This window comes from Ovis canadensis, chromosome 4 (assembly GCF_042477335.2).
Source record: "Ovis canadensis isolate MfBH-ARS-UI-01 breed Bighorn chromosome 4, ARS-UI_OviCan_v2, whole genome shotgun sequence".
NCBI lineage: Eukaryota > Metazoa > Chordata > Mammalia > Artiodactyla > Bovidae > Ovis > Ovis canadensis.
In genome coordinates this window covers 59,954,232-59,966,474 of record NC_091248.1, presented here as the reverse complement: position 1 = coordinate 59,966,474, position 12,243 = coordinate 59,954,232, and the positions used below count along the sequence as shown (strand labels likewise).

The 12,243-nt window shown below is 39.2% G+C and overlaps 1 protein-coding gene across 1 annotated transcript in view; it reads left to right on the top strand.

Annotated features, from left to right (window-relative positions):
• The window catches only part of RELN (reelin), a 538,096-nt gene that overhangs the window by 68,737 nt on the left and 457,116 nt on the right, over positions 1-12,243 (top strand). Inside the window, exon 2 of the mRNA XM_069587839.1 lies at positions 2,320-2,430. Coding sequence (XP_069443940.1) covers positions 2,320-2,430 — 111 coding nt within the window. The remainder of the gene's footprint in view (positions 1-2,319; positions 2,431-12,243) is intronic.

Sequence of the window (12,243 nt, the reverse complement as noted above, 5' to 3'; positions counted from 1 at the left end):
TGATAGGTAATAAACATTTGCCTTTACTTTTTACAGTAAACCTGATAGTATTACCATTCCTTTTTGTATATGGATATCTATGACTTTAAGCAAACTCTGGGAGATAGTGAAGGACAGGGAAGCCTGGTGCGCTGCAGTCCCTGGAGTTGCAAAGAGTCAGACATGACTTAGTGACTGAACAGCAAAAGTCAATGACTCACCCCAGAAGCACACATGGGACAAGGTAGAGACAGGGTAAGACTCAAATTTAGTTTTGCCTCAATCTCCAAACTGTAAGCCCTTACATTTTTCAGAATCTTGGGAATAGGAACCAGACTAAAGCATAAGGAAATGGAGAGAAATCCGCAGTGGCTGTGCTTGTGCACTAACACCAGATAGGTGCCGTCTTGCTGGACTGGAGCGGAGTGGGTGAGAGGCAGTAGGTAAAAGCAGGGTCCTGTGAATCCACACTGAGGCTCCACGGGCTGTGAAGGATGACCTGAGACAACAGCGGTTGAGTCCTGTGGTTAGTATAGGCAACTCAACAGGAAGTGACTTAATTCTAAAACTCCTAGATGGGAGGGGGACGTTTAAGAACTTTTTATCTCACCAAACTGAAGGATGAAGGCATCAGTAGAACCAGCTGTGGGAATTGGGTAAGCAAAACAGATGGCTGACAACTAAGCTGTGATTCTATAAATGAGGAAATTTAGATTCTGAGAGGCAAAGTGGTTTTGCTGAAGAACAGGTAGCAGCATATGAGGGCCCAGGACTCAGATCTCATCCGTTATCTGGCCTAGGTTTTAACCAACATGCCATGGGGGATACCTCCTGGCTGCCTTTGGCCTTCTTCCTTTCTAGTCAACACTGATATTGACTCCTATAGCTTTCATCTTGCTTTTGAAATACTCCTAATGCATGTGAATAATGTGGGAAAGAGGTTACTGAACAAAAGTTTGGCCACAGCCAGTTTGCAACTGTGGGATCCAGTTGGGCAGGGGGGTGGGGGCAGAGAGGCAGAGAAAAAAATGGGAGAGAAGCCAGATAAACAGCATCAAATGATAGCATAGATGTTACCAGATGGTCCTGGGCAAGGTTCCTCATTGCTCCATGCCACAGATTCCTCACTTGTATCCTGGGAATAGTAACAGTACCCCCTCTACAGAGATGTTTTGATAATGAAATGAGATAATGCATATAAACTATTTATCTCAGTGCCCCGCTGAATGGTTTTCATGTGGTTTACATGCCAGCACTCAAATCTGACTAAAGAATGTGGCAATGATTTACTTCAACATCTAGTGCCATTTTGGGGGTAGTGTGTTGTCAGGCTCTTCTGTTGATACGTGTGTTTTATGTATGTTTTATGATATGGACGTTTCAAACCATTTTGCTCTATTCACTAGATTTCCTGGAGTTTAATTTAAACATTCTCATCACAGTTAATGTGACTCTGGTCATTCTCCTTACTGTCAGGAAGCATGATTTCAGTCTTACACTGTGTACTGCCACGATAATAATACCTTCTCTTGGCTGCTTCCTACAAATGACTTCATCTTGGTATAATAAAGGCAATGCAGGAGAAAAAATTATTTTCAAGGAGGAAATTATGACCTACTTTTAGGGTGGTGAGCAAGATATAATTTTAAGAAGCCAAACCTAAGTAGGGTACAGATACAGTTAATTTAACCCTTTTTTCCTCAGGAACATCCTGATTTTCTGGTTATGAAACCATCTGGACTCCTCTTGTAGACTTTGTTCTAAAACTTGAGCCATGCAGTGGTCTTCTTTTCTTGTTCTCAAAAGGAAAAGGGCTGACTGTCTTCATGCAAATAAGCCTGCTTTTGTTAAAGACTTCATCTATGAAACACAGACTAACAATAAGAAGTGCAGCACAACTTACTGTTCTGCTTTCAGCTGATGTAAGATTGTTTCCCACAGTATGGAATATTTAAAAAAATAAGAGTGTTTCATCACAATGCCAAAACTCCAGCAGTGCCTGTGACTGCCGTCAGGGGTGGTGGTGAAGGTGGGAAACCGACTATTCAGTACCACATTATTTTCTGATGAGTTTGCACATAGCTAGGGAAAGTGTAAATGAATGCGGAAAGGTGGGGCTGATGCGCTAAATTTAGGACCAGCAATTACAGACATTGGAGTTCTGAGTTTCTTTTTGTTCCTATGTAATTTCTGATATTAAGGAAATACTAAGTAGGGATAGTATAAAAATAATTTGTTAATAATGAGTAGAGACTGTTTTGACAGTGTCTAACACTTCAGAAATGTATCTCATTATTCTGACTGTATTAATTGAGGTTTCTTTTTTCCTCTGTGTTTCAGTGACAATTTCGACAAGCACCTTCTTTGACGGCTTGCTGGTGACTGGACTGTACACGTCTACCAGTGTTCAGGCTTCACAGAGCATTGGAGGGTCTAATGCATTTGGGTTTGGTAAGCTATATTTTACACAGTTATAGGTCTTATTTTTGAAATATCTAAAAGTATTTGACATTTATTATTTCAGAGAAAATAATCTGAAGTGATTTTTGTATGTTTGCTTAAAGTTAAGTGAGTTGAAGTAAGTCATAAATATGCAACCAACCATGAGTTTGGTGTGATGGCCATTCTATTCCTCTCTCTGTGTACTGCTGCTATTATACTTGGTCCTGTGGGATTTGAGTGGAGTCCTCTGTTCTGTCATTTAGGTTGATGGAATTAGAATTAATTCTGATGCCCATGCATTTATTCAGTAACCTGTTTTTATAAACAGTTCTTAAAATCTTGGAGTAGGTGAAAAGTGTCATATTGTTTGGCAAGTAAGCATCATACACAGTGAAAGATAGCAATAATTGTTGAAATCATTGCATTCTCTGAGTATTCATAAAATAATGTGATTTAATATTTAAAATTCTTACATGGAGTCTTTGTTCTTAACCCAGAGACCTGGAAGTTTACTTAAGTGGAGGCAGAGGGCTATGTGATGGTCACTGATCACAGAGGGTTCTAGATTTGGAAATCTGTAGTTTACCCATAACTTGATTAACATGCCAATCTGGAATTCAGTAGACCCTTTACAGCATCAAAAATGCAAATTTACTGTATCAGTTTATGTAAGACATGAAGTCTTTGATCCTACTCTGAGATTAGAAAACTGTATGAGATTTCCTCCATTAATGTGAGAAAGAATTTCTTTATTGAAGGCAGCCATGTGTTCAATGTTTTATTTTTCCTAGGGTATTTATTAAATAAATAAATTTTACCTATTTTTGATATATGAAGGAGCATCCCTTCTATGGTGAGTCCCAGCAGAGCTCTGCCCAGATGCATTACTGCTTGATGTCAGAGTAATAATGTTGAGACTTCAGTGGTATCCTGCTGACCTAAGATGAGGTTCACAGCCTCAGGGTAAAAAAACCATTTAATCTAGGGTAAAGAAGTCATTTAATCATCTTGTTAAAATTATCTGACATTGAGAATTTGCCCTATTTTTAAACCCAGATAAGCTTTTATAATCTGTTGGTTACAACTTTTAGGGTCTAATCCTTCAGAAAAAATAAAATTCTCTTAAGTCTAAAAATTCCACTTTTTTATTCCCACCCTTACTGTGCTCTGTAGGAGTGAGAGGTCAGTTATAATCATATATATATATAATACGTGTACCTAAATATATGCTATACTATGTGTTATGTTATGTAGGATTTTCAAGTAGGGTCACCAGATTTAACAAATAAAAATGTACAGGATACTGGCTAAATTTAAATTTTAGGTAAAAAGCAGTTTTAGGATAAATATGCCGTATTTGGGATAAGATGTCCTGGGTTCTGCCTTCCCCAGTTGAATCAGAACCTCTGAGAACAGGGCTTGGCTTTGGCTCCCAGGTGATTTTACTGTTTATCCAGGGTTGAGAACCACTGTACTGGATCAGTCCAGGGTCCGCACCTTCAGCATCCCTGGGAACTTGTAACTAGAGAGTTCCTGGCCTTACTCCAGACTCAGTGAATTAGATACTGTGGGCGGTGAGACAGTGTTCAGTTTTTTAATAAGCACTTGAGGTGATTTTGATACCTACTAAATTTTGAGAACCACTCATCTACATTAATTAAATGGGAGAGACATTATTTAAATGACCATATAAATATGTAATAGTAAATCTTGTTACGGGCTAGCTAGGAAATGTACTGAGTGCTGGGAAAGGGTGTGACAGAGAAATGAAATCTAAACTGGAGTAAAATGGCATATAGTTAGGAAAAGCTTTCCTGGGGAAGTCATACTGAGCTGAGATGTGAAGAATGAGAGGGCGTTAGCTTCCTGTGGAAGGTGGGGCACAGCACGCCTGAAGGAGAGAACAATAGATGCAAAGGCCTCAGGGTGGGAAGAGGCTGGCTGTGTTCTAGGAATGAAAAGAAAACCTTGGAGTGACTGACCTGGAACCAAGAGGGAAAGAGGTAAGGCTGAATAGGAGACCAGGGCCAGAGCATTCAGGAGCAGAGAATGCTTTGAGGGTCTCAGCTGAGGAGGGACTTGAACAGACTTTCCTTTTAAAGGGATCACTCTGTTGTCAGCATGGAGAACAAACTGTCAGGTCCAGGAGTGGATGCAAAGAGACTGTTCAGTGGTTAAAGGTCTGATGCGACAGGGCAGGGAAAGAGTCCAGGTGCACACTGATATCAGCCAAGCCTGGACCAAAAGGAACATCTGTGGGGGATGTGGGTGGGGTAAGAGTGTGCACCGTGCAGTCAGGCAGACCTGCTCACAGATCCAAACCCCAGCCTTCATTAGTCATGTGCCTCAGCCTCGTTGCTTACTAAGCTTAATTTCCTCATCTATGAAATGCTGATGACAATGGCACCTCCTTCATAAGGTGTTGAGCAGTTGGCAATGATGAAAGGAGGTGATAAAGCCCTCACCACATAGAAAATATTTAGTAAAACTTGTTGTTCAGTCACTCAGTTGTGTCCAACTTTTTGCAACCCTATGGACTGCAGCATGCCAGGCTTCCCTGTCAGTTATAAATCTTGATACCTGAAGCGGCTGCTGTTCTCAGTCTAGGACTTTTATGTACTTCCTTTGGCTAGACCAGGGTGGGGTGGGGAAGAAGCATACACACAGAGAAACAGTTCTCACGTGGAATTAATTTGAGGATTATAGCTCCAGATGATTTGAAAGAACTTTGCTGAATGAAGTAACCATCATTTGCCAAGATGGAGGCTTGAAATGAGAAGGGTCATTAAGTATCATTTATAAGTATATTGTAAACATATACTGAAAGAATATATACAATGCATGTATCATATGCCTCAGATTTTAGCTAGTAAGCCAAAGGAAAAGCTAAGAATTGAAAATTGTTAGAAATGATTTAAAGACACCTTGGCCTTAAGATATTTTCCATGGTGACTTTGAAAGCTTGTAAAAAGGCAGTTTCTCTTGAATTAGAATGTATTTTGGTTTGGCTAAGTGGCACGTAGTCTTCCTATGACCTCCAGCCCTAAGATATAGAGGCTGAAGAGACTTCTGAACTTGAAGTCTATTGATGCTAGTTTGACCATAATCAAATGCTCAGGTCTCCCACTGGTCACTTGGTGTTTTTATAGGACATGATTTTAATGTGGATGGATAGGTAATTGAGATCTTTTTTTAAGTTCCAGTAATATCCAAATAATTTTTTGTGTGTTTATGTGATAGTGGTAAGTTACCTTAAAAACAAAATTTAATAAAATAACTTGAAAATTATTAAGCAGTTAATCTTTATAAATAATATAATAGAAAACAGAAGATTAAATGTCTTTTTAGATAAACAATCATTTTGGAAACAAAAGCACATTAAATTTTTGGTACTTAAGTGCGATATAGTGTTTATAATTTAAATAGAATGGAAAAGATTTGAGTAGGGTACAGATAAAATAAAAGAACAGTCTTATAGAAGGTAAAATGTAACAGAATTGCTGCTTTTTTAATAGTTTTGTAGCTATAGGAATCAGACTGAAATAATGTGGCAGTCTTTGATCTAGAACAAAAGAATTATTGAATACATAATCTATCATTAGGCTCTGACTTAAGGTGGCTCAGTCAGTAAAGAAACCACCTGCAGTGCAAGAGACCCAGGTTTGATCCCTAGGTTGGGAAGATCTCCTGGAGAAGGGAATGGCAAACCACTGCAGTATTCTTGCCTGGAGAATTCCATGGACAGTGACTAACACTTTTAACTGATGAAATTTTAAGCAGTTAGGAGTTATTTGCATTTTTCCAATATATTGTGGAATTAGTGTATGATAAGCTTAGCTGGTAAAGAACCGCCTGCCAATACATGACTGAGTGACTGAGCACATATGCACATAAGTGGGGAAAAAAGTCCAGACGTACTTTTCTAGGCCCAGCTACATGTTTTACTTTGCCTTGCTTATCACAACTAGTTAAATGTGTGTGTGTGCATGTGTGTGCTCAACTCTTTGTGTCCAACTCTTTGTGACCTCCATGGATTACAGCCCACCAGGCTCCTCTGTCCATGGGATTTTTCAGGCAGGGATGCTGGAGTGGGTTGTCATTTCCTTCTCCAGGGGATCTTCCTGATCCAGGGATCGAGCCTGCGTCTCCTGTATTAGCAGGTGGACTCTTAACCACTGAGCCACCTGAGAAGCCCTTTTTTCCGCTTATAGTTAATTTTAGTTGTACTGATTACACTAAAGTTATAGTCACTCTCTTTTGAATATAATATGTGTGTATGACCAGCCAAAATAAGGCCATAATTACTCTTAAGATATTGTTGTATAAATGTAATCCCTCTAGCATAATTACATATGCTTCTGTGTAAAACCAGACTTCTTTAAAATGTATGTCTCACTGACCAAAAATAGACAAATGCCTAATGGCCAGAAATGCATGAAAACAATAGCTACACAAAAGCTGACTGTATGCCAGTAACGCATGATTTGAAATACCTCATTTTGCTTGTCAATATAAGAAAACATGCTGCCCTAGGGAGGACTGATGTTTAATTATGGATATCTCTTTGTGTATCCCAGAAAAAAATGCTTCCCTCTTGTCTTTGGCACTGAATTCCAGCTCAATCATGTAAATCTTCAAGGCTCATTGTGGTTGCTCAATGAAAGGCTATTTGAATATCCTTTCATACAAAATTGTTCCTTGTCCAGACACTGAAATTCATTTTACTCAATACTTAGTATTCTGGCTCTAAAAGCATATTGCTTAGTTTTTGGTGTTCTGGCTTTCTAAAACCTGAGAATCAGGTTTGCAGTTCTGATGAGTAGCAGCCACACTTCAAATTGTTAGACCCTGCATAAATTAAACTTTTGTTAGACCCTGCATAAATTGCTTTGTAATTCCTAGATAATTTTGCTCAGCTAATACATCAGCCATCTTAGCAGTTTTTCACTTAAGCTTTTATAATTTCCTATGCTTTTAATTTATTTTTCAGTAAGACCCATTCTAGAATGACAAGATTTGATGAAATATAAGTTTGGGGAGAAAATGTAGTGCTCAGATCCAATATGTGTTCTTGGATTCAGTCAATCATATCATGTTCTAATAGAGATTAAGCAAGTACCATAAAAATTTAATATTTTCAGTATTATCTTTAAAGCATGGTATTTGAACTTTAGAACTTAATGATTTTATTCTCAGAGTGATATGGCACTCTAGATGAATAGGGATAGATCTACAAAACAAAGTAAATATTTTAAGACTTCAAGTTTTAGTAAATCTTATATTAGTCACCACTTAATAAAAATGTGTACTTTACCAGTAGATGTAGATTGTATCTTTCATTTCCAGAACACAAGTTTTCGTTACTGCTTTGTTTCATTGTCAGTAAGAATAAAAATATAAGGTCTATTTGAGCTAATTTTTGGTTATCCTTCCCATCAAAACTAAGTAGAACTTTTTGCAGATTTGTAATTATCACCAAGACCTCTGCATCCTTGAACATTAGCTACAGTTCAGTTTTGGATATCATATCTGTGTGAGTTTGAGACACACACGTGTTATGAATACATGCAAATATTTAGGCTGTAGTATCTGTAAAGAAGGGGCAGCCACTAACAACTTCATTAAGTAGTGTCATATATTGTGATATTTGTTTACTAGCTGCAGTCAAGTTTAACTACTCAGATGGTCTTGTTAAATTTATTTTTTCTGTCCTTTACAGAGAAATATTTTGTAACATACTTAAGAAATTTTAAACACATTGAGGGACTGGAAGCATGACCTTTTGGGGAATGATAAATGAGCTATAATATAATTGACAAGAAGACTTTAGTTTAATTAAACAAATTACTGTAGTCTTGGTGGCTCAGTCCGTAAAGAAGCCACCTGCAATGCAGAGACATGGGTTTGATCCCTGGGATGGGAAGATCTCCCGGAGAAGGAAATGGAGACCCACTCCAGTATTCTTGCCTCTGGGAAATCCCAGGGACAGAGGAGCCTTGTGGGTTATAATCCATGGGGTCACAAGAGCCGTATGTGTCTTAACAACTAAACCACCACCACCACCACCACTGTAGTAAGTGGTACAAGGAACATAGTTGACAAGACATGAAGTTGCCATTCATCTTTCCTCTTTATGGGATATTAGCCTAAGTTTGTTCTTTATTTTTCCCATTAGGGTATGCCAGCATTACCTTCATTAAGAAATACTATTATATGATTCACATTTGACATATGACAAAGAATTTAGGGTTATTTCCCAATTCATAAATCACTACAGAACATCACTTACAAGAGTAATGGGCATGATGAATATAACTGTTGAATTAATCAGTTGACAAATTGCTAGAGAAAATGTTGAGGAGCATGAGATTTGGGTCAAGGGGAAGAGTTAGTGGAGAAAAGCAGCTCAGTGCAGGGGTCATGATGTGACCTCTGGAGTTAGGCAGCTCTGGCTCCATGCCTGGCTCTGCTTCTTGCTGCCCTGGACCATGTCCTTTCCTCCCCTGAGCTTCAGTGTCTGCATTTGTAAAACGAGGTTGATAGGAAAGGCCAGTTTACAAAGTTGTTGGGTGTGTTAAGTGAGATTTTCCATTCAACTGCCATGTATATATATGCTCAAAATAGGTATTTTTAAAAAATATTATCAGAAATTCTTTCTTTGAAACAGGAAACAGAATGAGAAGACAGTTCAAGTGGTAGAAGATTGAAAGAGGGAGGTTGACTTTAATTTGAAGTGGGAATGAATCCAATTTCTTACCCATAGAACTTAGATCTGAGATGTACCTTGGGTGGAGCCTGCCTCAGCCCCTGCCCTCATGTAGGAAGGGCAAGTGGTGGCTCTGAATGAGAGATTGTGTGTATGAAGACTAAAACCAGATGTTCTGACGTCATACCCAGTCTCAGATACTTTTAAAAAAATGTAATTCACATACTATAAATTTACCATTTGACATTTACTTTTCAATGATTTCTAGTATATTCACAAGGTTGTGCAACTAACACCTATATCTGATGGCAGAATATTTCATCAGCTGCAAAAGAAATCCTACCCCCATTAGCACTCACTCACCATTCTTTCCTCTCCTCTGTCCCTGACAGCCACTAATCTCCTTTCTGTCTCTCTGTTGTTTGTTATTATTCAGTCGCTAAATTGTGTCTTATTCTTTGTGAACCTGTGGATTGCAGCACGCTAGTGTTCCCTCTCCATCATGACCTCCCCGAGTATGCTCAAACTTGTGTCCATTGAGTCACTGATGCCATCCAACCATTGCATCCTCTGTCACCCCGTTCTCCTCTTGCCCTCAAGCGTTCCCAGCATTAGAGTCTTTTCCAGTGAGTCAGCTCTTCGCATCAGGTAGCCAAAGGATTGGAGCTTCAGCTATAGCATTAGTCCTTCTAATGAATATTCAGAGTTGATTTCCTTTAGGATGGACTGGTTTGATCTCCTTGCTGTCCAAAGGACTCTCAAGAGTCTTCTCCAGCACCACAATTCAAAAGCATCAATTCTTCAGTGCTCAGCCTTCTGTCCCTGTAGATGAGCCTATTTTAAACATTTCAAGTATGATATATGGCTTTGTATCTGGCTTCTTTAACTTAGCTTGATATTTTCAAGGTTCATTTATGTTGTAGCATGTATCTTCATTCCTTTTTGTAAGTCATAATTCTATTGTATGGATATACTACATTTTTATAGTGATATACCACAGTTGGTTGTTTGCAGGTTCTTGGAAGGAGTTAGGGCTGTGCAAATTGGAAATGTTTAAGGAGGAAATAAGGCAAAAGACCACCAAATTCCTTAAGTAATTAATCAACAGCTGTAAAAGCTCTGAAGATACACATGCACTTAGCTTTCTCTATGGTTCAGACCTGAAAATGGTTGGAAATCAAGATGAATGACTCCTTTGCCTTTCTTCATGCCATTCTAGAGAGATAGGTTACTATGGCATTGTTTTTACCCTTTCACTTTGGCCTCAGATTAAACCATGGGTACACAAGCCAAACTGTTGCTGCTGTTGTTGTTGTTTAGTTGCTAAGTTGTGTCTGACTCTGTGACTTCATAGACTACAGCATGCTAGGCTTTCCTGTCCTTCACTATCTCCTGGAATTTGCTGAAATTCATGTCCATTGAATCAGTGATGCTATCTAACCATCTCATCCTCTGCCACCCCCTTCTCCTTTGTTCTCAATCTTTCCTGGCATCACGGTCTTTTCCAATGAATCGGCTTTTTGCATTAAGTGGCCAAAGTATTGGAGCTTCAGCTTCAGTATCAGTCCTTCCAGTGAATATTCAGGACTGATTTTCTTTAGGATTGACTGGTTTGATCTCCTTGCAATCTGAGGGATTCTCAATAGTCTTCTCCAGCACCACAATTTGAAAGCATCAGTTCTTTGGTGCTCAGTCTTCTTTATGGTCCAGCTCTCACATCTGTACATGACTACTGAAAAAAAAAAACATATCTTTGGCTATACGGACCTTTGTCAGCAAAGTGATGTCTCTATTTTTTAATGTGCTCTCTAGTTTTGTTGTAGCTTTCCTTCCAAGGAGCAAGTGTCTTTTAATTTCATGGTTGCAGTCACCATCTGCAGTGATTTTGGAGCCCAAGAAAATAAACTCAGTCATTGCTTCCACTTTCCCCACTTCTATTTGCCATGAAGTGATGGGATCAGATGCCATGATCTTAGTTTTTTTAATGTTGAGTTTCACGCCAGCTTTTCCATTCTCCTCTTTTACCGTCATCAAGAGGTTCTTTAGCTCCTTTTTACTTTCTGCCATTTGCATGGTATCATCTGTGTATCTGAGGTTGATATTTCTCCTGGCAATCTTGATTCCAGCTTGTACTTCATCCAGCCTGGCATTTCGCATGATGTACTCTGCATATAAGTTAAATAAGCAAGGTGACAATATACAGCCTTGTGGTGCTCCTTTCCCAATTTTAAAGCCAAGCTGAGTCAATCAAATTTACTAGTATAGGAATTTAGAATTAAGACTCATCAATCACAGTCCAACTCTTCATGAGCTCAGTCAAGGCAGATAGAAACTTTCGGGAGCTCTGAGCAGCTGTTTTCCATAGTGGCTCAGAGGACGATCATGCAGAAATAGGAGGAGAGAGACGGAATGCTGCCTGAGGTGTCAGAGCTTTCCAAGCTCTTATTTTAGGCTTTCTTCCCATCAGGCTCAGATATTCTTGGGCTCTAACAAACAATTAAAAATAGCTAACATCTATTAAACACTAGCTGTGTGCCAGATGTGTTGCGGGTATTAACTCTTTTGATCTGAACAAAAATCCTACTATAGTTATTCTCATTTTGTTGATAGAGAAGCAAAGGTACAGAGACAGCAGGTAACCTGCCCAGGGTGACACATAAGGAGTTGCAAAGCCATAATCTAAACCTGGCTCTGTAGCCACTCGTTAAACTCCACTTAACAGCCTGAGCCAGCTTGAATTGGTTTCTATTACAGCCAACATAAACTTCACTTTGAAAAAGCCCTTCTCTGCTTAGCCCCATCTGTCCCTGATTCTTGTTTCTTCCCAGCTTCCTCCTATTCCTTTCCAGTCACCTACTCCCTCTACATTTACACATACATATCCATGCACCAATCATGGCAGCCCACACACTGTTCCAAAATCCTAGCTACTTTCGACCTTGTTTATAGTGCTTGGAATTCCTTCTGGCTCTGTCCACTGGGCAGACATCCTGCCATTTTTTAAGGCCTTTGTCCTGACTCACCTCCTCTACTGAGCCCATGTGACCCCTCCTCTCTGTTCCTCTGTGATCCCTGCCTTCATAGACCTCTTTGCTCCTTCCTCAGTCTCCACCCTC